Genomic DNA, 27,347 nt, shown 5'->3' on the forward strand with positions numbered 1-27,347 from the left:
AATTTCAAAAAAACATACATAGACGATAAATATCATGCTATTAAAGTATTAAATTTGTACAAAAATACTTTACAGTTTAATACTTATTTGTTACAAATAAAAATACGTATTTAAGTGACTTATGGACTTTTTTTTTTTTTACATGACTCAGCATTGAATGTTCCTCTGACCTTTTGTGGCAGTGCTGCAATATAAATGAGACAGTTGTGTGCGGGGGGCAGGTGAGCTCGTTCATGGATTGGAAACAGCAATAGGGATACAGGTAACAGTTTAAAATGACCAGAAACAGTTCCGTAGGGTGATTGCTTGGATGTGGTGACTCTACAAATGTACAAACCCAGTATCTTTATATTCACCAAGAACAATAATTACCAATAACAACTTGAATACTGAAATAAACCAAAGCAGCTGCTGGTGGGCATATAAAGCAACTGGCAGTATTTTATTGCTTGAGGGGAGTGGAGGGAATCTGTGATGTCTGTAAAATATATTTACAGTTTTAAATTCTAAAAACGTGTTGTAGGGGGATGTTTATCATAAAGAAGGCTGAGAACAAAGCATTTTAAATGGGATGCTGGTCCCCCCAAGAAATCGTTTGGCTTAAAAAGCTCATGTAGAACAGTAGAAGTTGATAGGTTTATGGATCATTAAAGAACTTTTGTATCAATCTTCCACTGCTATTGTTTTAAAAATCAATTTTCTTTTAAAACCTTTCTAATTTGTCTGAACATTTCAGTTTTACTCGTCAGTAATCCTCCTTCAGAGGTTTTTAATCCCGCTAAAAAAGTCTCTACTTAAAAAGCCTTGCAGGCTGCAAGACCTGCCATTAAATATTTCATTGCATAGGGAATAATAACATGTGATCTAATAAAATTTATCCCAGTTGTTGGGGAGCAGTGTTCACCACGTGCCACAGCTTCCTACAAGCATTCTGTTCAAACATCTAACCCGTGCTTTGTCTGCAGAGTGTCCCCTGCTTGCCAGCAGGATGCAGGTCCCCAGAATGACAATGCTGGCAGCTAATGAGAGCATGGGCTGCAGCACAGCATTCTTCCTCAGCCAGCTGACACTGACTTCCTGATCAAATGCTTTTAAAAATCATGTAACCTGGACACCACTGTTAGGAGTTAACTGCCCTTTTCCCCTCACACAGCTGCTGCTGCTAAAGGGAAAGGACTGTTTCGTTTATACCATGTATAAACATCTCCCCAGTTTCCTGTTTGGGGGGGGGAAAGGCCCTGACGTACCGTTGCTAATGGTAGATTGTTTAGAATGGAATGACTTAACAAAGAATTAAACTTCTAAAAAAGTGATCATGAATTAATATAAGCCTTGAGACGGACAGACTGACCTCCTGTGCTTTTTAGTGCTATGTTGTATCTGACCTTATCCTCAGAGAAATCCTAAAGGGATTTAGCACCATAATTGTCTTTCATTACCAAATGTCCCACTAAAATGATTTTCTGCTATAATGTGTTTGTGGGATCCCGTGTCTCTGTGTTCATGTTACCATGCTCGGTCTGTTGAAGAAAGGCATTATTCTGCTTGCTCCACTCCCCGCTCGCTGAAGGCTGTTGGTCTGAGCTTCCTTTCTGAGATGCCAGTGGGTTTCTGCTGATGACCAGTTCCAGCTTATTGCCAGATTCTGCGATCAGGGGCACAACCAGACAGCAGTCAAAGTCCCTGGTACGAACGTGGTTTACCTGAGCAATTAGAAGATTGATTTTAGGTAGGGTTTTAAGGAAAAGGAGACCACAAGAGAAACAGATTCATCCATGAGACAATGAAGGCTGATTTAAATACTCTTGGCAAAGAACAGCCCAGTACAAGACTACTTAACCATAGCATCTGATCTGAGGGTACAGGTGAAGTTTCCTACCATTGCTTTAACAGAATGAGGCCGAAGCGGGCTTATTTGCCCTGGTTATAGTGGTTAGCAGTGCTTACAATGTCTGCTCCATAAACAATACTTAACAGCACATTATTTTTCCACTTTCACAGCTTTCATAGTATTCACTGAATGAAATGCCATAGCCCACATCTAAAATTTCAATTCAGGTTTTCTCTTGTGTTAATACAAAAACATTTTAATAGACTAGCTGACCAAAAAAAAAAAAGTTTTTTCCTCCCAGTCCAACTTGGCACTGCACAGATGTGGTCTATAAATGCAACATTACAGAGAAAATCTGCCTTTAGTTCTACTGCATAAAAGCCCAGATCATCATGAGCTGCTGCATTTTCCTACCAGTGCCCTAAGGGATTTCTTTGGCGAGTGGCACAGAGCATTAAGATCATTTTTCCCCTTTTTCCCATTTCCCCCACGTCCTTTCCCGGTAAGGTACACAAAATAACAACACTGCTTCTCACTGAAAATACAATAAGCCCCGTAGAGCGTTTGGTCCGTAAGTAATGCCTCCTATTTATTTCCATGGAAACTACAGCAGATATGAAGAGCCCAGTAACACTATTTGATCGAGCAGATTCTCAGCTACAAAATGCTATTTTTCAATGTAGTCACCACCATTAGCTATGCATTTTTGCCAGTGATGAACAAGAGCCTGCATGCCACTCCTGTAAAAGTCTGTACCAGCAGAAGTGACCCACTGTCTCATGGCTGCTATGACAGCACTGCTGCTAGGAAAAGGTTGCCTGTGCAGTCCATCTTTCTTCAGCCCAAACAGATGGAAGTCTGATGGTACCAAATCTGGTGAGTGTGGTAGGACAGTCCAGCCAAGACTGGCAATGTGCTCCACGGTCTTCAAACTAGCATGGGGCCTGCTGTTATCATGTTGGAATAGAAAGGTTCTTCTCTGGCCTGACTGGAAATTGGAGCCTTCAGCTTAGTTAGCATCATGATGTAGCGGTCAGAATTGGTGGTTTGTCTGGGATCCAAGAAATCCAGAAGAAGGATCACTCCTTTCCAATCCTGAAAGACCCATCACTTTACCCACTGACTCTTGAACATTTTTACTGATTGAGAATTCATGTTGCTACTCCATGGACTGCCATTTATGAGTCCAACTTGGAGAGGTGTCGTCACATCTTGTCCCCAGTAACAGTGCGATCCAGGAAACTGTCACCTTCAGCTCTTGAATATAGTGCTCTTGCTGTTCTTCTGTGAGCATTCATGGGACCCACCTGGCTCAAAGTTTGTGATATTGCAACACTGTCATCATAGTTTCCAACGCACTGAAGCCAATTCTGTACACAGTTCTCTGGTCACAATCCACTGATTTGTGCAGATGAGCTTATCAAGATGCTCTTCATTTCATGGTGCAACAGTTGTGCATGGCCATTCAGAATGTGGCTTGCCTTTCATGTTGCTGTCACCACTGTTGAAATGCACCACCTCCTGCCTATCTACGCTCACACCCACTGTTTGCTCTCTATAAACATTCAGCAAGTGTTGCTGAATGTCAGTGGGTGCCATTTTTTCCACATGGAGGAATTCAGTTTCACACCTTTGTTCCACCCGCACTTCCGTGTCAGACACCGTTGTGTCAGACTGTCCCTCTGCTGCCATCTGTCACACAGCAACAGCATGTAGCAATACTGGCAGGAAGGTTCAGCCCCTACTGCCATACCACCACCATCTGTCTCAGATGTCATGGACCAACATAATAAAATAGGAGGCATTACTTTCAGAGTGGCCCTCATAGACAATAAAGCTGTTCCAATTGAGTGCTAACACAATTTTATGCATTTTTGTGCCCATACATCTGTGTACACAGATGATACCCAAACACCATGCAGTCCAGTTACAAAACTTTTTACAAAATGGACTTTTTATGTCATGTCCATTCACAATAAACCTGAGTGGTGACAAAAACATTACCTGTAGAAGTCTGTCATATGGTTTCAAACCACCCAGATCACCAGGGCCAGCTGGTCGAATGTTTTTAACGTACACTCCTTTTTCTAATAAACCATCTGAGACACTGAACCCAAAGTCTTCTCCATCAGAGTCCTTGTACAAAGTCACCTGTGGAGGTAATTGACATAATGATACGGTGGGGAAAAAACGTTTGTTCTCATCTCTACAAGCACTAGGCAGATCTCCTTCCTACATTTATTTCACATTACAGCAATCACTTATTTCCCTACTACTTGGTACTTCTACTGTATGGGAGTTGGCCCCATTTTTATGATGATGATCTTTATGATGATCTTAATGGTCTCAGCGTGACGGGGAATTGATTAATTAACTGTAACCAAGAATCTCAACTCAACTGCAAGGCTGTGAGAGCTGTTAACAAGACTTGGCATTTCTACAGTGAAGGCCAATATGCAGTGACAAAGACTTGGCCTAAACTAAACCCGTGTCATATCTTCCAAAATACCACTGGCAACTTGAGCCACATCAGCCTTCTTTTTCACCAGGCAGTGGTCAACCCTGTAAGGTCCAGTCCCAACAGTGCTCAGTATAAGAGTTACAATGCAACCTTCTAAGAACACACAAACACAGCTCCTACAGGAAGACACTGCAGGAAAGGTATTTTGAAGACAAGCAGTTGTGTGATGCCAGCATAGATACGTTAGTTACACAGGCAAGAGACAGCCATTCGAAAGTAGGACATGGATGCTAACCTTGTTAGGAGAATGAGGTTTTCTATATGTTCAGAGAATTAGTACTGTGGGAATAGTTCTGTGAGTTCAGTTATTTGCTAGAAAAGGATTCAGAGACCTCTTTGTAGATGTGCCATGTGTAGCTTTTGATTTCTTCAGTTCTTTTTAAAATTTTTCTTGCTTTGCTTCTCTCTTACATTGGGCAAGCAGACCTATGCAAGAAAATGGCATGGCCTCTGATCGACAAGTAAATGCTGCCAGAAACTGTGTGCTAATACAGACACATACCCAAAATCATGCTCTTACTGATATAGTTTATTTCACTTCAGGTTCAAAATTCTGCTTCAAATTATATCTTGGCTGATGAAATGACAGCATGGAGTGCTCTCTAATTTTATCATGGCTTGATACAAGCGAGCTCCAAGTACTGCAACCACTCGCATGTGCCAGCCACTAATGCCATGCCTAGTGGGAAGCAGGTTCTGACCCCTTTGACCACTCCTGGTCTGGAGCCATCTCCATAAAACTGAATTCATCTCTGGTGTCTCTGAATCACAGAATCCTTCCAATTAGAGGGGATGCTGGAGGCCTCCAGCTCAGTCTCCTGCTTAAGGCAGGGTCAGGACTGAGCTCAGAAGAGGCTCCAGCACTCAGCTGGTGTTTCACAGAGGAATGCCAAGGCACAGCAGGGTTGGGCACCATGCTAGTTGATGCTGTTCCAGAAAGCTTCTGAGACTCTGCCTTAAAAACCATTGTGGAAAGATAAGCAAGGAAAAAACTGCCTCAAAACAGAAGTAAAAGATTTGGTCAGACAAACAAATGGCACAGATGGTTGTGTTTTTCTTTTCAAGCTCTCTGCACTTTTCTTGAACTTACTCTGCTTCAGTGGTATATTAACGGTGCTTTAACCAGGGTGAGAACAGACATCTGGTTGTCAGATCACAGCATGTCTAACATGGGTTTGATCTGAGGTATCCCTGAAAGTGCCATAAGGCTAACAATACAGGAAGATGAAAACCAAAAGCAACAACCAAAAAAAAAAAAAACCAAAAAAACCCAAACAGAAACCAATATCAAACTCTCCAGGAAAACTAAAGCAGAGAGATTTATTTAATTTATTAATAGCTGTGTGCACTTCCTGACAAGAGTAAAAACTAATTAGCATTGCACCAAGACACGAATCCTCTTTTAAATAACCTTTTCTCCACACTCTCACAAAGATAGGAGGGCTTCTCTTAACTGCTTCTTAAAGAAGCCTTGAAAAGCAAATGTGGAAACATGATACAAAGCCTGAGGGGAGATGAGATGTAAAATACTGTGCTGTTCTGGAAGAGATGTTACATTTTTTAAAAGGAACTTCCCACTCATTCCATTTATCTTTCCTTCCTTTTCCTTAAGGCACAGGCATTAAGTGGAGCAGGATTCAACCTCTGATGAACAACTTCTAGACCATATGAGACTGGGGTTCTCTGAAGCCATTTAGGCTGCACTCTTGCCCTAAGTTTGGATCAAACTGCAGCTAACCCATTTCTGAGCGATCTGTCCTGCTTCTTGAAATCTCCAGTGAAGGACACTCCACACTCCATTAAAGTAATCGCTGCCAGTGCTTCAGCTATTTCCCCCATGTTGAAACCAAATCTCCCTTGCTGAGACTTAAGTCTGCTGCTATCCACAAAGAACAAGGAGAGTACTTTATTCTCTCTTTGCAGCTATGTGAAACAAGGACTGTTTTTCTATAAAGTATACTCTGCAGGACAATGCCCTTCCTTACCTTTCAGACCCCAAACTGGGCAGTCTGTCCTACAGTCCAGACCTTACCAAAGCCGTGGCAGAGCAGACAAGATGTGATTCCAGAAGGGTATGTATCAAAATACTACCTAATTTCTCTGGTTCTTCAGGTCTACAGATCATAAAAGAGTTTTCAGAAATGGTTTCCCTCACGGCTGTATTTTTTTTGACTTTTGACTAGCTTAACAGGAATTTGGAAATTAATGGAACTGACAGCTATCTATTCAAGGGATGAGGTTGCAACTGAACACTGCTGTGTCTCTGACAGCTGTCTCATCTGCAGAGAACATATTACAGGTTATAATATTAGAGCCACTTCCTTTTAGGGCAGCATATATTTCCAAAAGAAAATCCTCAAGTAAAATCAGTGCCTGATTGTTATTTAATAGTGGGTAAGGGCAAAGCTTTCCCACACGGGTTTCTCATCCTCACTTGCCACTAATGCAGCCTGTCTGAAGGGTGTGAGATTGTAGGCAATTCACACAATACCTAAATCATGCCATCTTATTTGTGCTTGTCATCACACCTGTTTGGAAGTTTTGATCTCAGTAGAAAAATCTTGCCTGTAAATGATTTGTTAGACTTTTAAATTTGCATCAGAAGCCTAAGGGAAAAAGAAAGCTGTAACGGAAATTTAATGCATATTTCATAAGCAATTAAATAGTTACAAATTTTGAACAGAGGCTTACAGGTTTTGAGTTTGTTTCTGTGTCTCCCCTCCCTCTCAGATATATGGGAAAATGTTTCATTTAAATTCACATTGTGCACAGATTAGCTATTGAGAGATTTTAACCAACGGCAATGTTAGGCTAATGCTGACATGCAGTAATACTGATGTAAAATTATTCTGTGTCTAGTGTATATTTTTGTTCTCAGAGGAGTGCTTGCTTTGGGAAACTTTTCAAATTGGTCTGCTATGACTTTAAGAAAAACATTAATCTATTCACTTACCTAAGTAGATAAAATCAATTAAAGGCATAAATTAAATTTGGATACCAATACAGCAACATAATACCCAGCTAAATTAAATATTACTGATTAAACCATCTAGAACAAACACTGTGACAGATCTGTACGACACTTATCTCAATCCCAGCTTTCTCAGAACAAAAACAGAGTAAGTATTTGATGAAATCAATGCAGTTAAGCAAGAAATAGCGGTGAGTTCACGTTAACTTGCTGCAAAGTTTGCAGCATTAAGCAAAATAATTCTCAGGGCTGTGTTACTTTTTTTACAGGGTACCATCTGAGAAGGACAAAGCTGGTAATGTCAGCTGCTCACCCTGCTGCTCCCCTACAGTTACTCATTTGCGTTGGTAGCCTGAGGACTTTTATCCAGCCTTTTTCTCTCTGACCCGACATAGTGGGACATTCGCCTGCAGAGGGCAGAGCACATTTGCCAGCAAGCCCTGCTACAAAAAGTACTAAAGGAATTCCTTTGGCAGTGAATTCAGAGTCACTCGTATGGCACTGCAGCTGTTTTGGAAAACTCTAATTGGACAAGTTTTCCTGAGAAATAGAAACCTAACAGGTTATTCATGTTAAACTAGAGGTCTAACATGAACAGTAAGGAGGGGAGAGAAAGTAATAGACACATTTCTACAGAAGAGCCAATCGGAACTTACTAAGATTGGCGTGAATACAAAACCAGCCCTTGATGATTGGGTTAACGTGCATAGAAGCATAAAAATGTTAGAGTTGGAAGGGACTTTTAAAGGTCATCTAGTCCAACTCCCCTGCAATGAACAGGTATAAGCATATTTTGGTGAGCTGGACCATAAGATCCAGGCACTGATAGCTATTTTTCTTAAAAGATGGCTTTTCTTTACTGCCTAGTCTTAAGAGCTAGCAGCTCTAAAACAATACTGATTCATTAGCAGAAGTCTGACTCTTCCTGTCCAGTAAAGCATTTGCTTTATCAGTCAACACAGACTTGTTTTATAATCCATAGAAGAAAAACAGCATCTTTGCTAGGTGTGAGCACACCATGAAGTGCCTGCTGGCGTAGATTTGTCTTCTATCTCACATTTAATTTCCACTCAGGAAAATGGAGCACAGCAACCAACCCCATTAATCTCTTCATATCAAGATGGAAATACAAGTAGCTTTAAACTATCACAACACATTCTATTGACTGCTTACACAGGCAGTTTATTCCCTGTCCATATGTAAGACCCACTCTCCAGTATCTTGTAGAAGTACTCACTTAGCACATACTTGGTGAGACCTTACCTCACCACATGGAAAGAGTTATGAACTGAGCCCAGTCAGAGCCACAGTGAACGGAAAACAAACCAACTACCCTGAGAGGGACAACATGCGACCTCTTACAGAAATTTCTCCATGCTTTCGTCCCCTTCCTGGGCAAATCTCAGACCTTGGGAAGGAAAAAGGTGTACAAGATGGGATGTTCATTCCCATCAAGGAGAACAGCATTGTAACACTCCCCAGAGTTCTGGAAACTGGTTGCTGTTACGGCCTTTTGGGATTTGAGACCTCAACCAGCACGGTGTTTCCTGTGCAGATAAGAAGTTGCTTGATCTGTGACTGCCTTGGGGTGTAAAGCCACCTTAATATTAGTCTGTGTTTTCAACAAGTCTTGAGCAGTGAAGCTGCATAGACTGTAAATTTTATATCCTTTTTAGAAAAAAGGAATTATAAAGAGAAGTGAAGCAATAGTTAATTTGAAGGATTCTGTATTGTGTACGTTGAGTATCATATATTTGATTCAAAATTAGTGTTAATTTGAAGAAGGACTACTGGGAGCCCAAATCCCTCCTGAGTAATTTTCTAAAGAAATGTATTTTCTAGAAATTAAACTTTGGTTTCTTAATGAACACATTTTGCAGAGATGAGTTATTGGTATTGTCAATTCAAATTAACAGTGGTTCCTCCTTGCAAAAGAACAGTCCCTTTTGAGAATTTGTTGTAAAAGAAAATAGTAGACAAGGATGCATCTTATTTGTTTGCTTTCCCCATAAGGATATATCATTAATGTCTTTCTAGGAACTAATATGCACGGCCCCAGAATTACATCTGTGGAGTCATTATAAAAAGTGCTTACTGTATTGCCATATAATTAGATTCCCTACACTGAATATATTATTTCAAAACTGTCAGAAGAAAAATTACAGACCTTGTGTAACTCCACAGGAGTTGGTGACATGATTTCTTTCATTTCTTGCTTAATTTTTCTCATAACCATGGACTTTCTCCCCACATCTGATGGCAATGTGTTGCTACGAGAAGCTTGACTGTAATGTGGCCTTACAGTGCTTCTTTCCTGGAAGCTGGCTTGTCTTCCCAGCTGGCTACGAGGCTGTGGGTTTTCATGATTCAAACTCAGTGTACTTCCTGACATAATTGTGGCCTAGAGCATTAATGAACAGGTTAATTTTTAACACAGAATGTGGTTTAAGTAAGCGGTTAATTCACAGCAGTAGGAAAAACTTATCTATTCTTTGTTAAAACACAATCACTCAGGGCACAGCAAAAGGCAAGAGGACAGATGTTCAATCTGCTTGCAAGTCACTATAAAATAAAGGACCACAACAAAACACAACAAGAATAACAGAACCCCATAGGCAAACGTTTTCAGATGGCATTTTCAACTAAAATACTGAGCACTGGAATGGCTGCGCTGGTCAGCTAGTCCCCTGGCAGACTGGACTGAAGAGTGTCGAGTATAACTGTTCACTTCAAATATATTTTACATGTAGATAAAATGATGTTTAAGTTGCAGCCTAATTACATTTGTTGGAATTGGATCTATAGGAAGGTATTTACAAGACAGACTGTGAGTGCGAGGTTTATTAAAAAAACAGTGAAGTCAGCAGAACGTGAAGGCAGCTCTAGAGCCAGAGCTGGCAGAGCCACTGCCTGGACACCGTCCCAGCCTGGGAGAAAATCAGTGCAGGTACACTCACTGCTTGAAAGAAACTATGCATAACGTGCACACTGCAAGAGCCTTAGCCAGCACTAGTACTTCAGATACCAGCCCCTATCTCACTGCTGGTTTTAGTCTCAATAAAAGCGAGACTTCATGTTAGATGGAAGAAAGTGCAAAGCATGAAATCTCAGAATCACAGAATAACTTGGGTTGGGAGGGGCCTTAAAGCTCACTCAGTTCTAAGCTCCTGCCGTGGGCAGTGCTGCTACCCACTAGATCACATTGCCCAGGGCCCCATCCATCCTGGCCTTGAGAGCCTCCAGAGGTGGGGTGTTGAAAGAAGACAATAGAAGTCACCTCATCCACTGGGTGCAATGTACTGACACCAAAAGTACCCACTGTGAAAGAATTCCTTCTTCAGGGAATGGGAGGTAAAGAGTGCTTTGGTACAGTCACCACACAGGAGTGCAGCCTGCTGCTGGGGTAGGATGCACTGAATTTCCTGTTTATTCTCCCTGGTACTGATGGACATGCAAAATGGGAAACTACGAGTTCAGGCCACAAGCTGAAATCTGACTGGGACAGGATGCAGACAGCCTGCTTGAAAATGAGAAAAAAAGGAAAAAAGGGGAAGAAAAAGGCAAATGAAAGTTTGCTTCTGAGTCTACTGACCATACTTGTCACACTCGTCTTTCTCCCAACTCCACCACTACTTTCACTATGAGATAATCTAGTGTACTTTAATAGTTTCTCTTGTGCTCACTGACTGCTATTAGTCTCTGATGGAGCAAAGCAGCTGGAGGACTTGGCAAACAACAGGTTTTTTGCTGTTTGGCTGAAGACCTTGGAATGAAAAATGAGAAGGAGTCCTTGGCTATGCAATGGTACTTCATAAAATAGAGGCATCGCCATTCTCAGCTCCCTGTCATGCTAGATGAGTCTTGCTTTCTTTTCAGATCTGCGAGCTGTGCAAGGAAGAGATGCTATAAATGTTACAGCATCTGTGGCTCTGAATTTCACTTTTGTAAAATGGAGGTGGCTGTTTTTGTAAAAGGCTGAGGAAAACTCAACGTGTTGAAGTAACTGAATTCTGAATGATCTATTTCCATTTCTGAATTACTTACTTCCATCTCCTTTTATTGTGCTCTGAATATTGAAACTACATGAGAAGCCTGCAGTACCAAACTATATCTAAGTATGGAATTAAACCCATATAACATTTTCTCCTTCTTTTCTCTGGTTTGCAATAACAAATACACGAGAATCACATTTTGCTATCCATACATGCAGTACAGAAGCCGTAAATCTGAAGGAGTAAATTAATCTAGGCTGAAAAACTTTCACTCAGTTATGCCATTCACATTCCTCCTGGCTGCTAAAGGACTTCAATGACATAAAAATGAAAATGAGATTCTGCCAGTTTTGCAGCTCCAGGAATTTAAAAGAACATAAAAGAAAATATTTTAGGACCTTTCGTTCCTCAACTTTCAGCACCAGCATAATTTTAACTGTTCCAATTAGATACCTTACAGTAAAGGTGATTAGAAAAATAGACTCAAAGTTACTCTGCCTCTGTCCCTTTGCTCCACCCCCACACACAACCTGCCATGAAGTTAGATTTGCAATTAATTTCAGGATAAAATAGCACAGTGGAGAAATTGCTGTACAACCAACATTTCTCATGTTAGCAGGGTTTTTTTTTTTGGTTTTTTTTTCAGAGTGGTAAGGCTGAATTCAATATCTCAATAACATTATTTTCTTTTATGTTCATCTTAATCAAATTAAGTTTCAATTTAAAAGACAACCTACAGCATGCTGAGAAAAGCTGCATCAAGCGGCTGCAAGAGAATGGGATGCGCTGCCGCAGGGAGGCTATGCCCACTGAGGAAGTTCTGCACCATTTGCTGCCTGTGCAAACAGCATCAATGGGACGCACAGCAGAAGCTACAAGTCAAAAGCTCTGGGGTGAACACGTTCATAGAATTTCAGTTGCATTGAGTAAAAGAAAATAGCTCTGGTTAGGGGTGGGGGGGGCAGCTGCACAAGCAAAAAGATAAACGTAAAGGGTAGGTACCAAGAGAGTCATGTTTCTCAAACACAGACGCCTGTCAGCCTTGTCCTGTGGAGAGGGGTTAAAGCTTTTAAATGAATTGATGCGATTAGTGCAAATTAAAAGAAAAAAAAGGAGAAAATAAAATGAATGTAAACCAAACCAAAACCATTATATTTCTCTATAATTGGAAAGAAAGGTTAAGATTGTTCTACCTCTAGTTCCCTCAGAATTCCTGACTGGCCACAGGTCTCTAAATCCTCCAGAGCCTGAGACCAGAAGTTTTCCTCCTGGTCAGCCTCGGTGTTATCATGGGTACCTGCGAAGCTAGATTTACAATGAGAGGTTAAAAAAAGATGGATTGTTTTCCCTTGAAAATATATTTTACACATGTGCCTTGCCACAGATTGCAAGTTGAACGACAGAACTTTACATTAGGTAGGCAGGAGTGGGGAGGTCGCCGGTCGGGAGAGGCCGGATGGGCATGCAGAGCACATGGCAGCCAGGTCTTCCCATCACCTGGCGGTCACGAGCAGCTGGCAGGATCTGAGCAGGGTGTTGTTCAGGATGGAGACACACGGATTTCAAGAACAGTTGAATATACATTTCTACTGATCTGAAACTGGGTCCTCCCTATGCAGATTAACGAATCAACCAGGGCAGAGCTGCTCTGTGCAGCAAAATGTTTGTAATAAAACCTTTCAACCTCACAGACTTCTTTCAGGGAAATATGAAGAGCTCTCATTTTGGCAAACAGCATTTTGCAAAGGAGGGATAATGGTGTTTTCACTGATTCCTTCAAACTAAGCTGCACTTATTATCAATTTAACCCCACCTGAGTGCCATAATAGAAACTGCTCCAGTAATTTTATACACAAACACAGAGAAACCTCCAGAGATGCAACTGGCTTGCATGGAGACCTAGATCTCTGAAGTTTCATAAAAACACTGAAGCATTATTACTAGCACTCCAGAGCAAGCTGTTAGGGACAGTGATGCTTAGGAAGGTTGCCCAGTAAGAAAGGTCAGACCAAAATGCCAACAACGACTGCAGAAACACAGCCCAAAGCAACACTGCCACTGTGTGTGTGTGTGTGAGGGCAGAAAGCAGGAGTTCTTTGCTGCCTTAGCAAAGGAGGTCAGCTCAATGAAGGTTCACACAAGCGTCAAAGCAGCTGCAAGGGAGGGGGCTGCTGAAAGGCTGAGGGGGAGGATGAGGGAAGGAAAGAATGAGAATTCGGCCTTTTGGTGGCAGCAAGCTGTTACTTTGGAGCAGCTACCCATGGACTGCAGCTAGTGGTGCTTAACATCACATAAACAGAGCAAACAGTATAATGGAAGCATCTGAGGCCTTGCTTGACAAACAGTGTTACTGAGAATAGCATGAATGTAACACGGTTAATGTGATAGCTTTTAAATGGGGGAATTGCCCAGCACAACCGACAATAGCTTGAATGCTTCACACGCAGGATACTCTGCCTCAGAGATGCTTTCTTACAGCTACTATCAGTCAAGCAGACAATGGTCAGCCATTTCAAACTCCTATTGCAATGATTCTCCATCTAGCATCAGTGTCTCCTTTAAGATATTGCAATAGATACAGCAGTGGTGAGAATACCTACTCAGATCACAGATGCAATTCCTCTCAGGCAAGATAAGAAAGTATTTAAAACATGATTTTAGAAAGATCCTTGATGTCTGAAATTAGCTCTTTCAGTCAACCTAGGTAGTTATTCTAATGGCTAATGGTGAACATCAACTACTTTATCCAATACCTTTCTTTATATTGGATAGTAATACTGTATTGTAAAAGAGAACCCGAGTTAATGAACAGGTTTATATGTCTATCCAGCAAAGACTGGATTTACTAGAACAGGAGGTCCATTCCTTCTCTAACTCCTATGAAATCTGAAATTATAATGCTTGTAAGTCTGGACATCTTTTTGGCCAGAACAATTCTTCTCTCTGCCCTCACCTCCCCTTTTGCTTTTTCTGAATCTTATCTCCTGGCATGTGAAATGCTCAACATTTTCACCTCCATTATAGCCACATTAATAAGCGGATTTGTAGCCAAGCAACTGCATCAGAAAAAAGAGCTTCCAAAAACATTTCTCATCTATCTTTTTTTCCTGAAACAAATCTGAGAGATTGGTTTTATGTCACATGAAATACTATTTGAGCTGAAGCAAATAAATCTGTCTTTCTGATGCTCATTCAAAGAGCCATCAGGAATTCAGAAATACAAACATGCCGAGGGTACTGGGACAGATATGAAGCCACAAGTGCCTATGGTTTGGCTCTTGTTGCTATAGAAGAGAGCAGATCCCCTCTTTGTGTTCCCCTCCCTTTTTTTTTTATCTCTACCAGGAAGTGATAGGATGTTCCAGGATCTGGCAGACTCATTCCTGTATATAAAATTCTAATGTGCAAAAAACTTTCTTTGGAGTGGGAGCTGTAACTGATTTATTCTGTCTGTCAGTGGTAGGTAGAAACAAGGCTACGGAGCAGCTTATGCTCTCTGGTTTCACTCACTTCCAGCTGTAATGTTATCATCACTCAGTGGCATATTAGTGACGTGCTTTCTGCTTTTACTCATTTTTCTCCTCTTTCTCATTTTAACTGTTTTTACTTTCTTTCCTCTCTCCCTCCTCCTCAGCCCCAGCCCAGTCAGGTCTCACTCCTGTGCACAGTTTTCCTACCTGGAAGTATTCCACTCTTCCAGCTGTCCCCCACCTTTCCTCTGCCCACCAGAGGCGCCTTTCCACAGCTTGCCCTCTTTCTTCATGCTCCTGATATTCTCTCCCCCTGACCTTTCTACAGAAGTTTGCTTTAAGTGATTTTCTTGATTCTCTCCCAATGTCTCAGTCTCCTTCTGTTGCCACATGTTCTTGGAAGCTGTGCTACACAAAAGAAAGGTAAGAAAAATTACTTTTTAGTGTAGAGAGAAGACAGAGTGCTTAGCTAGAAGCATAGAGGTTCTGGAGTTATCTTTCATAGGCTGGAAGAACAGATACATCCTTCTCTAATACTCTAGCACTTGGCACAGGAGCACTATGAGGTCTGGCATAATTCATTTTACAAATACAATATTAAAATAACCATTATTTTAATTTCTGCTGTATCTCTCAGGTGTAAGTAGAACAAGCCACTTTAATGTGCATACTTTTTTTGAACTGCACTTTAAATTGGTAGCGGAATACATGCTTGTAATTTAGAATATTCTGCATTTTACAGTCTGGCTTTCTGGTTCACTGCTCATCAACTTTTTCAACCTATTACTTATGTAATTGTAAAACAGCAGGTGATCTGGAATCTGAGGCTGCACCTTATCTGGGAAACAAAAGATGAGCTTTTAATGTGGATAAAAATACTGCTCTCAAATTAAAGACAGCACACTTACTAAAAATGGGAAGGAAACAATTATTTCCTTTATTAAATGGTTTCCATTAATAGCCTATGAAAACTTCCAGCATATTTCTGGCCAGCAGGGACCACAGGAGCTGGACAGAGGCTGAGTATTCACACTTGTATCATCCTGACAGACTTGTCCCCATATAAAATGCCATTGGGCAATCTGCTGTATCGGAGGATTTATCAGTTAGCTTCCGAAAAGCTGCACAGTCATCTAAACCCTGCCTTGATTTACATTTCAAAGCTAACTGATTTAAAACTTATGGATTTACTTATCCAGCAGGCTTATAGAGGGAAGATTTTCTGCTGTACTAAACTATAAACTGAGACTTCAGGCTCACTGTGATACTACACAATGTGCAGTATCTCTAGAATGTGTGTATTTCTAGTGAAGGACGTGCAAGTCCTGACCAACAGGTACAATGAGTACTGAAATCTTTGTTTTGTTCTGTTTCTGTTTGTTTGTTTTTAAGTAACTGAAAATAAATATGTGCCTTGTTTTTGGCATCATAATCTTCCACAAGCACCATTTATATACTTTGATAAGTTTCATTAATCATAAATACTATAACTCATATTTAGGGAATGAGCTGCTACAGATGAGTTAGAAAATAATAATTTCATTCTATACAACAAATGTCCTTATTTGAGGCATTAATGCAGCTGAAGATAAGAAAACAGAAACTCGAACAAGAGCTTACCTGCTTGCCATAGGTCGGTCCCATTCATCATCGCTCAGTGCTGTGTCATGAAATGGGTGGTTTCGTGGTCTGCTTGGAGGGGACAAGCTGCCCCTCTGTTTAGGACTCCTCCATTCATAGGCATTGAAGTTGTATCCTGAAGCCTGATAGCTGGGTCCTAAAAAGATGAATTGTATATTCATGACACTGTATATATCGTAAGGACAAAAAAGTAGACCTTTAAAACTAGGTTCTCTAGAACTTGAACGTGGGCTGATAATTATTGCTACTGTAGTAGTAGTAGTAGCAGCCAGATATTTAGCATAATAAATTACCTCATTTGTTCCCCAAATTAGCAGTGCTCTAAAGCTTCTTCCGTGAAAGCTGATCAAAAACAAAATCTTAAATATATCCAACTCAGATTTTCTATCCTTTGTCTCATCTACTTCCAACACTTTGTGCAGAACATTTCCACAAGTTTATCAGTTTCCAATTTGACTTGACTTTGAATATTAGTGAGTAAGTTACGAATGTCCACCATGTGTTAACTTCATCATGTATGAAACATCCAAAACTTAATCTATTAAGGAAAAAATACTTCAGATCTATTAAATGGAGTTTGAAAGGATTCATTAAAAGAAACATACAAACTCGACTTTTTAGATGACAAGTGAGACAGTTTTTTCTTCTTCCTCAAATTTGGAAGCAATGCAGCCAAAAATTAGGGATGTATTAGGGTCAATTTTGCACACTGCTGATCTGCATTATGGCTATTTAGATGCAAAAGTTGGTATGGCACAGAGGCTGGATTAAGTGCCCCACCAGGAAGGAGGGTGCCCGTCTTGGCACCAATGGGGCAAGGGATCAGTAACACAGGTGTAGGACTGTGCTGTCACAGCCGTCACAACTCTGTGTAGCTGTGCTGCCTTGAGAAAAGACTTAACATGCACGACCTACACAGCACGACCCTTTGGGCAGAGGGGACTTGCTCTTGTCAGGGCTGTTGCTTTTCACTAGGAAAGCTGAGGAAAGGCCCGTCTCAGGAGATGTGCACCTGGGAACAATAAACACCCTTGGAAAGCTCAACTTGCAGAAAGAGACTTTTCTCTCAGCTATTTCCAAGTGTTTCAAGGCTGTGCAAGTGGCATTAAACAGCCTCGGTGTATGAAGAGATTTTTCTGCATGCTTTTATCTTAAAAGCAACACTGGTGGTAGCTGAATAGCTTTTCTTTTACTGAATTAATTCTAATTTAAATTGCAAGTAGGAAGCCAATGGACTCCAGCTTTTAAGCAACATATTAAAAAGAACATATGGATTAGCTTGTCACAATCTGATGGTGATCCGGTACACAAATTGCAGTACAGTAGAACTGCTGTACATACATATTTCACCTTGACAAATTCCTTTTTCAGTCTCTGTAGTTGGCATTTTCTGATGCGCGTTGTGTATTAGAAAATTCTGTTTTGTTGATGGCTAACCCATATCACTGCTGTCACCTCTCTAAGGAGGGCAATTCACTTCCATATATCAGTCCAGACCTGTCTCCCTTAAATCCCAGGCAACCACAGAATTGTGTGCTTTTTTCCAGCTAACTGACAAACATTGATGGACTCCTAAATTCTATGCAGGGTTTTGGATGTGAAAATGTGACTGTTGTGTGGGGAATCCTCCAGATTACTAAGGCACACATATCAGACAATGGTACAAAACAGGGTGTCAATTCAAGGAGAAAAAGCATGTCTCACCAGCACTGAATTAGCAACTAATAGGATAAAGCATTATCTGGAGCTCCAGAAACATTCCCCAAACTCCTCATTTTGCTTTGCCTGTACTTACGCCAAAAAAGGTTTGGAAAGAATCACAGAATTGTATCACAGAATCACAGAATCACAGAATTGTAGGGGTTGGAAGAGACCTCCAGAGATCATCGAGTCCAACCTCCCTGCCAAAGCAGGTCCCCTACAGTAGGTCGCACAGGTAGGCATCCAAAGAAGCCAAACAACTTGACAGGTCAAGACAGAATGAACTTTAATAGAAATGTGGGTCACAGTAGTACCACAGTGAGAGATAAGGTGCAACTCTGATTACACTCAGGCTGCTTAAGAGAACTACCGTGGACCCAGCCAAGCATGGGGTGATTTACTTAAGGGAGACATAAAAAACATTTTGAGACAGTGGTTTAATTTTTGGTATGGAGTGTGAATGACTGGGATTTAAGAGAGCACTCTGGACCTCAGTTCTTTCCACAGTTGAATAATTTGCCTCAGATGTAATCAATTCAAATACAAAATGAGAGCCATCATTTTCTCACTTTCTCAGAAATATATTCCCTAGAACTTTAAACAAAACAAACAAGCAACAACAAAAACAAACAGAAGAAACTCTAACATGATGTGTTTTGATAAGCTAACCAGAACAGTTAAAAACAAGAAAGGCAACAAATTCATTCCAATTCTAACTCCAGTGAAATACAAATTACACAGGAGGAGATCAGCTCATTACATTGGGTATAAAATAAAATGTTATGTGTAACAGTAAGTTAAAAGTAAAATGTAGAAAACAGGAGTTGTAATTAAGAGTATTGAGACCATCTATTTGAAAGGAAAGTTTATGACAATATACGTGCAGTAAGGCTAAGAAATATTTAAAAGAACAAAAAAAAATAGACATTAGCAGTAACATCAGCTACTTCTTGACCTCGTTTCAAACAAACCATTCTTATTTAAAAAAAAATACTGAAAATCTTATTGAAATAAGTCAAACTATACTAAGTATAAAACTTAGTATAAAATCATGTCTTTCAACTGAAAAATAGTTTTTGAGGGCTGAAAGTTAATTGTCCATACTGCAGTAATGAGGGAGAAGCAAATTTTACAAACCATGAGCAATGTTTAAATTTCTCCCTTCAGCATTTTATAATAAATCTGTTGTCTGTTAAAAATTACTGCCCGTGGGCATCAAATTCATAAACACCTTTAGAGTGATCTGTGCTTTGCATTGATCTATATTTGAAGGATAAACTCATTTAGTTGTGTCTGAGCTATGGACTGGGTTATTCAGATGTCAGAAAAGCTAACAAAAGCCTGTTAATGTATTGATAAATGCTTCATAACACAGCACAACGTCATAAAAGAATGTATTTGAGGCCAGCCACGCATAAGAAATCATGTTGCCTGCCAAGGTATGTGGTTATAACCAGACACCACCGCATTACAAAGTAGAAGGTTTAAACTTAGTACAGGTAAGGTTGTCTTTAGGGCAAAGGAAGGTCAACCAGGAAGACAGTAATTTCCACTTTAAACACTGATAGCACTCTTGATAGTACCTTGATTTCCAAAGCTGGTATCAATACCAGAGCCATCCCATGACTCTACCGCGCTGTCAACACTGGGGACTGTAGCAGAATAGATGTCTGAGAGTTTGCCAGATTTCTGTGCAGCAGAGGTTTCATCTTCAGCATCACTCAGTTCAGTTAAATGACCCACAGGGACAGAAAACTTCTTGGGACTGGTAGCTGAACAGGATTATTAAAAAACAAAAAAACAAAAAACAAAAGGGTGGGGGATGGTCATTACTTTAATGCAGCTCTAAGAACATGCTTTTTCTGCTACTGACCTGACATTTTCTCCGGAGACAGCCTAAACACTTCATAATCTGTAAAAACAACTCATTAAAGATCACTGATGCTACTTTGGCCATACTTACCATCTGTCTGCTTCTTGATTTTCAAGGTGACAGTTTCTCCTGCCATCTGTAATAAATGAATGGCTTCACTCAAAGGCTTTCCTTTTAGGCTGCTACTATTTATTGCTAGGATTCTGTCGCCTATGTGGATTGCCCCAGTTCTACAGCAAGAGAGAAATTAAACATTAGAAGAGCAGCCAAAAAAAAAAAGCAAAAAAAAAGCAAAAAAAAGAGACCATTTCTTTGCATATTTGGAGTCATTAAACTCTCATCTTTCTTTTGTTTTGCATTCATAGTAATCCTATTGTTAAAAATGCTTGAAGCAAGTCACCTTTGTTGTGGTGACAACAGCAGAGCCGAAGGATGGAGATTCAGATTTCCGTGTTACTGCAGTAGTTAATAAGCTGTGGATGATATTCATTGCAGTCCACCTGAGTAAGAATAATCTCAGACAGTTGGATAGATTTTGAAATTAATGTAATGTTTCTAGAGTCACACAACAGATAATGGCAGTGAGAGCAAGTAGCCTGCTATTTCACCAATGTGGCTTTCCAGATGGATTGCATCACAGGAAGAAAACAAATTCTCTTTGTGTAAATTTACTCCTGTTCTGGCTGAGCAAAACAACCATGTTTTGTGTTCTGTAAAACAGTTCTGTTGTGTTTTTTTCTCCGAAATAACCATCAAACATACAAGTTGCAATGGCTCTACCTGTCTTAATGGTGACAGGTGACAGAAAACCTTAGCATTTCAATTACTTACCATGAGGAGCATTTCTGCTCCTCAGATAGCTATGGTATAAGTGAGTGCGTATACAGACACTGCGTGCATACTATGAGAAGAATGTTTTCAGATAAACTTAGATACATTTAGTGCTTTCCTCACCTGTCCTAATACAAAAGGCTACCACCTTTAAAAGAATGTTCCTGTGACTGAGTAGCTTTTCCAATGATATCTGAAATACAGATCACAATTTGCTCTGATTTGCATAGCATATGCAAGAACATCCTGTTAAGATATTCCTCATGTTCCCGAACTCAGTAAACATCACAAAATGACAGCGAAAATGTTATAAACTCAGATCCAAAGAACTGCTAAAACATGAAAATTAGCATGGTAGGGTCAACAAAATTAATCTTTATCTTGACAAAAAGAATTAAAGTAATTTGCCTTCCAATATACCTTTCAGCTAATCCTCCTTTTGTAAGGCTGGAAATGATTATGGGATCAAAAGGCTCTTCTGTACCAGAGATTGTAATTCCAAGAGGTCCACCATAGCGCTTGAGCTCAACAGTATAAATAATTGCTCCTGAGCTCTCCTGCTCATCTGCAATAAATGCCAAACAGATGCAGTTGGTTTCTTATGAAAGAGGGAATGAGAAAATCAACACATTCAATCTAGTGACTGGTAATCAAAAACATTTTCAGGATTGTATTTCAGTACACTTCTTCATCATACTCTGCTGGATTATTTAGGAAAAAAAAAACCATCTTGTGCAATTTCTTCTTTATTTCTTCTTTATTTATAAGAACATACTTATATTGACGTCGCGAAAACAACTCTCCTTACTGTAACAGGACTTTTAAAATCTTAGTATCTTCTTCCTATTAAAATGTGACTTCAGGCTATTTTATTAGAGAAGAAATACTTTACTAATGGCTTAGTAAATGCCAGAACTTTTCTGTTCCTTGAACTGAATGGGAGGTATTTGTAACAAAGGAGACTTCAAAACTTTTTAAAACTAACTTCCTTAAAAAAGTTGTGGGAAAGGCCAAAAGTCATCATAAGATGAACATCTGTCTTACTAAGACAACCTGTAATACATCCCCTCTTTTTAATGGAGAAATTTTAAGCTTTCATAATTGAATAAAAAATAGCTTCTGAATTCTGAATTATTAACTGAATTGAATAAGAATTCAATTCAATTTTATTTATTTTCCTATTTGCATGACTTTTGTATTATTTTGAAATTTTAGTCTCACCAAATAATCATCATAAATGTAAAGAATTTATTTCTGGCTAAGCTAAGTGTATTTTCTGTGAGTGGTACCTAGTTGGTGCTGCATCAACAAGAAAGGTTGCTTTATTAATACAGAGCATGTCCTTCACATATTATCTGTAAGATAAGATAAGATGTACCACAGTAGGAGAGAAATCCACTGGAGTATCTTTTAATTGTGAATGTATATTTTAAAACTTTAGATGTCAAATTTCTCCTATTTCTCCTCAGGTCAAATGCTCCCTTGCCCATCTTATGATATTGGTATTCAGCCAAGGTATGTGGCCTGGCAAGCAACATTTTCTAGATCTGTGGGTAATGACATTTTGAATGGTTCAGTAAGTATGGAAAATGTCTAAGATGCACAGTGAGTAAATGTGACTAGAATTAACTTCAGACAAGTCAGAAAATTCAAATGCTCACATTTTTGTTGCAGTCAATGAAAAATTTTAAGAGGAGAAAAAGAAAACTGCGTCACTCCATAGATTCAAAGCATTGCTTCCTTCTAACACTGCATGCGATACTTCAGCAGAGCTGGAGAAACACTAATATCTTTGATGTTAGTTTGCTTCTTCCCAGTTTGCAGAAAATTTAGGTCTAGTTTCCCTCCATCCCAAATCCCCCTTATTTTCCACTTGCTATTGTTAACAGAATCATTCCACAGAGTAATCACAGATTGGTTGGGGTTGGAAAAGACCTCTGGAGATCATCTAATCCAACCTCCCTGCCAAAGCAGATTTTTCTATAGTAGATTGCTCTGGCTTGCCTGTTGGAGTGTTCCTGGGGCAATGACAAATCCTCTGAGACCTGACACTGATAATGTTTACACAGGTGTGGCATTGACATGTTACAGGACTTCAACAGAAGGATGAAGGGTAATCCCCCAAGCTAATTGAAAATGCAATAGCCAGCATCTACTAGGGACTGACAGAATGCTAACATTTCTCTTTTATCAATGGCAAGTGCATGAGAAGATATTTATCATGCAGCAGTCCTGCCACATGAGAGTTGGAAGTTTATAGATCTTAGTGACTGACTAGAAAGTAGACCAGTCCATTCTGCCTTTCTTCTGGAGAGCTCTAGTTAAGAAAATTAATGGTAGAATGCAACAAATGTCAAATTGCTACACTACTCTCTTTGGTGTTCTTTCCAGGCAGTACAAATGAAAGCTATTAAAAAAAAAAAAAAGGCCTAAAAGTGGCCTGAATTCAGAATAAAGGCCAGTTCTCCCATGAAAGCAAAAAATTCTGATACACTAAAAAGGCTGGTAGCCATTAGGTTATTCAGGAGATAAAATTATCCACAGAATTGGAAACTAGCAGGAAAAAAAAAAGGAAAAACTGCTCTGAAAACATGCTTCTACCTGGGGAGGAAATGCAATCAAATTAAGATGTTGGGGAGTCTTATGCTTTTGAGAATTTCCTTCTTTCTTTTCCTATAGTGATGCAATTGTGGATAATTCTTTGAATATTTCTCTGGGGGACACAGCTCTGAGCTATCTAAAATCATCTACAGAAAGGTGGAGTATAGAGAGAGCAAAGAAAACCAGGAGTAGACAGAAGGAAGAGCTAGAAGCTACAAATACATTAAATGAATACCAGAAGAAGGTAATACTAGAAAGACAGAGGGGGAACAAGAACCTAGGGAGGAAGAACTACTCCTCCCTGCTTTCCTCTCCTCAAAAAAGCACATGTGGGAGGTTAGCAAGAAACCTATCTTTGTTTTGCACTGGTCATATTGAGATGAAACTATCTGCTTTCAAAAGCAGCTGAAGGAAAAGAGCATTCTGTGACAGAGGCTGCCAGACCTTGTACGTCCCACAAACTACTACCCACTGCTGCTGTTTCACATAGGCACCAGTGACACTGCTGTTAGTAACCTGAAGAATATCAAGAGGGACTACAAGGAGTGCAAGCAGCAGTGAATATTAAAAAAAGATTGTATTTCTGTGGCTTGCATTCTAATGATGTGTGTCAGCCTATGCCTACCAGTAAGCATTTAAAGTGGCTGAAAGGGTTTGCATCAGTCCCAATGCCAGTGCTAAATGCCTGCTTTTGTAAAAGCGAGAGAACAGATTTTCTTTAGATTATGAGAAAGTAAAATGTAATGGGCAGCATTCTAACATAAACCTGTTTTCTTTACTGTATTACAAAGTACTGAATGATAACAGCAATCAGAATGGAAAAGATAGCAAAAAGTGCAAGAATGACAGCAGCACACACTTGGTCACTCTGTGACCATTGTGTCCTTGTGGTTTGCACAGTGTCCTTTTTGGTGCTTGTTGATGATTCAGTCCTCTGAGAGATGAATATCACTGGTGAGATGTAGGGGCCTATCAGGTCCTGGCACTATCTTGGCACTGGTGAATGGCACATACATGAAAACAATATTCATAGTTCAGCTGGAGGCCTGGGTATTGGAATGATACTTCAAGGTAGCTGGAACAGATTTGGGAGTGAAGAACACGGGAGTACAGGTAATCTTCTCATCAGTGCTCCTGGTTAGGGGAATGGGAAGGGAAAGGGCTGATAGAATTAAAAAAAATCAATGGTTAAATGGTTAAGGGGGTGGTGTCACGAACAGGGATTTGGCTACTTATATCACGGAGCCAGTTTTGAGAAATCTGGACTTCTGGGGTAGGATGGGGTTTATCTCTCAGTGAAGGAGAAAATCATCTTTGGCAACAAGCTTTCCAATTTAATCAGGAGGGCTTTAAGCTAGACTTGCTAGGGGGAGGATAATCAAACCATCCCACTTTGAGCCTGGTGATGGTAATGGTTGCCCTGGACCTGGAGTTGGATCACAGGTCAGTATCTAAGGTGCAGGATAAGGGAACTCCAACTGATAAATCAGCCTCAATGGTAGCCCAACTCAAATGCCAGTATATTAATGCATGGAGCATGGGGAACAAGCAAGAAGAGTTATGGGCAGGACTGTGCTGCCATTGGCATCACTGAGACATGATGGGATAGCTCTCATAACTGGAATGTAGAAATTGATGGTATAAACTCTTTAGGAAAGACAGGCAGGGTAGAAGGAAAGAGGGTGTTGCCCTCTACATCAACGACCAGCTGGAGTTCATAGAGCTCCACCTGGGGATAGATGATAAGCTGACTGAGAGCTTATGGGTTAGGGTTAAAGGGCAGGCAGGGGAAAAAGACATTGTAGTGGGAGTCTGCTACAGGCTGCCTGATCAGGAAGACTGAGTGGATGAGGCCCTCTATGAACAGAAAGGACCAGCTTCATATTCACAAAACATGGTTCTCATGGTTCTCACTTCAACCACCCTGGTATCTGTTGGAAGGACAATACAGCAGGGCACCAGAAATCAAAGAGGTTCCTGGAATATGTTGATGATAACTTCCTCTTTCAAGTGGTACAGAAACCCACAAGAAAAGGTGCTGTGTTGGACTCTGTCCTCACCAATGATGAGGGGCTAGTGAGTAATGTGAAGCTAAAGGGCAGCCTTGGCTGTGGTGACCATGAAATTGTGGAGTTTGAAGATCCTTAGGGCATCTAAAAGGATGCGCAACAAGCTTGCTACTCCGAACTTTAGGGGAGTGGACTTTGAACTCTTCAGGAAACTGCTTGCCAGGGGGATGTGGGATAAAGCCCCGGAGGGAAGAAGAGCCCAAGAAAGCTTGTCAGTATTCAAGGACCATCTCCTGAAAGCCCAGAAGCAGTGCATCCCAAGAAAAAGGAAGGCAGGCAAGAATTCCAGGACATCTCCATGGATCAACAAGGAGCTCCTGGACTTACTTAAGTACAAAAAGAAAGTCTGTAGGGAATGGAAGCAGGAACTACAGGCTGGTCAGTCTTGCCTATGTCTCATCTGTGGCAAGATGATGGAAAAGATCCTCCTGAAAGCCCTACTAAGGCTCATGGAAAATAAAGACAGGGTGATTGGAGGTAACCAACATTACCCCAGTATTGCCCCAACCAAGGGCAAGTCATGTCTGATGTACTTGGTGGCCTTTTAAGATGGAGTTACAGCACCATAGATAAAGGAAGAAAAACTGACGTCATCTACCTGAACTTCTGCAAGCGTTTGACACTGTTCTGCATGACATCCTGGTTGCCAAGTTGGAGAAAAATTGATTTGATGGATGGACCGCTCCATGGATAAGGAATTGGCTGGATGGTTGCACTCAGAAAGTTGTGATCAATATGTGCTCAATGTCCAAGTGGAGACTGGTGATGAGTGACCTTCCTTGGGGATCAGTGCTGGGACCAGTGTTATTTAATACCTTTGTAGGTGATACGGGCAGTGGGATCAACTACACCCTCAGTAAATTTGCAATGACACCAAGCTGAGTGGTGCAGTTGACATTCTAGAGGGAAGGGATGCCATCCAGAGAGATGGGCCCATGCCAACCTCATGGAGTTCAACAAGGCCAAGTGCAAGGACCTGGGTCAGGGCGATCCCAAGCACAGATACAGTCTGGGCAGAGAGTGGCTTGAGAGCAGCCCTGAGAAGGATTTGGGAGCGTCAGTTGATGAAAGATTCAATATGAGCTACAATGTGCTCCCGCAGCCCAGAAGGCCAACTGTATCCTGGGCTGCACTAAGAGAAGCATGACCAGCAGGTCAGTCTTAAAAGTAGAGATAATTTCAATGGACTGATACGGGAAAGATCAACTTTCTATGTTTATACCTGAAGGGAAATTGCCTTTGCAGAAAACCAAAGATTTCTTCTTGCAGCGCAGCTTCTGCAGGCAATATACCACGTAGATAATACAAAATTGTGTGTGTGTATGTATGTGTATATATAAATATATATGTGTATATATATATATATATATATATAAAACTACTACATAATATATAATAAATACTAATATAATGATAATATAATAAATAATAAATATATATATATATTTCACTTTGGCATTAGCAAAAATCTGCAGTGTTTGGCAAAACCATTTCACTAAAATCTAAACGCAAAAGAGTAAACCTGCAAATACGTAAGAATCTGAAATAGGTTCATTGTTAATACCAGAATTATCTTCATCTTTACGGATCTTTAACTTCACAAGGTCCTCACAGTGCTGAAGGATCTGAACAGCATCTTCCATTGAGCAATTGTCGAGTCGGATGTTATCTATTGCAAGCAACTTATCACCCAGTTCTAATGTCCCAGTCCTGTGAACAAGTAAATAAGATTACATGAAATGCTAGTAATATTAAAGTATTTTAGAAAGTATAAACACTAATAAAGAAACAGTATAGATTTTTTTTTTTAACAATTATTTCTTAACACGCTGGACGTTTCACATGT

General features: G+C 40.2%; 1 protein-coding gene across 11 annotated transcripts in view; it reads right to left on the minus strand.

Moving 5' to 3' along the window:
• Positions 1-1,466: 1,466 nt before the first annotated feature.
• Positions 1,467-27,347, minus strand: part of GRIP1 (glutamate receptor interacting protein 1) — a 307,239-nt gene continuing 281,358 nt past the window's right edge. For 7 of the 11 annotated variants that reach the window (XM_048933926.1, XM_048933924.1, XM_048933927.1 and 4 more), the window contains 11 exons: positions 27,066-27,211; positions 21,252-21,396; positions 20,091-20,230; positions 19,711-19,899; positions 16,406-16,562; positions 14,993-15,193; positions 12,509-12,620; positions 12,318-12,362; positions 9,491-9,724; positions 3,836-3,982; positions 1,467-1,703 (listed from right to left, as the gene is read on the minus strand). In XM_048933926.1, the coding sequence (XP_048789883.1) occupies positions 1,467-1,703; positions 3,836-3,982; positions 9,491-9,724; positions 12,318-12,362; positions 12,509-12,620; positions 14,993-15,193; positions 16,406-16,562; positions 19,711-19,899; positions 20,091-20,230; positions 21,252-21,396; positions 27,066-27,211 (1,753 nt within the window). The remainder of the gene's footprint in view (positions 1,704-3,835; positions 3,983-9,490; positions 9,725-12,317; positions 12,363-12,508; positions 12,621-14,992; positions 15,194-16,405; positions 16,563-19,710; positions 19,900-20,090; positions 20,231-21,251; positions 21,397-27,065; positions 27,212-27,347) is intronic. The other 4 variants (XM_048933931.1, XM_048933930.1, XM_048933923.1 and 1 more) reach the window with 2 other exon arrangements.

This window comes from Lagopus muta, chromosome 1, assembly GCF_023343835.1.
Source record: "Lagopus muta isolate bLagMut1 chromosome 1, bLagMut1 primary, whole genome shotgun sequence".
Lineage (NCBI taxonomy): Eukaryota > Metazoa > Chordata > Aves > Galliformes > Phasianidae > Lagopus > Lagopus muta.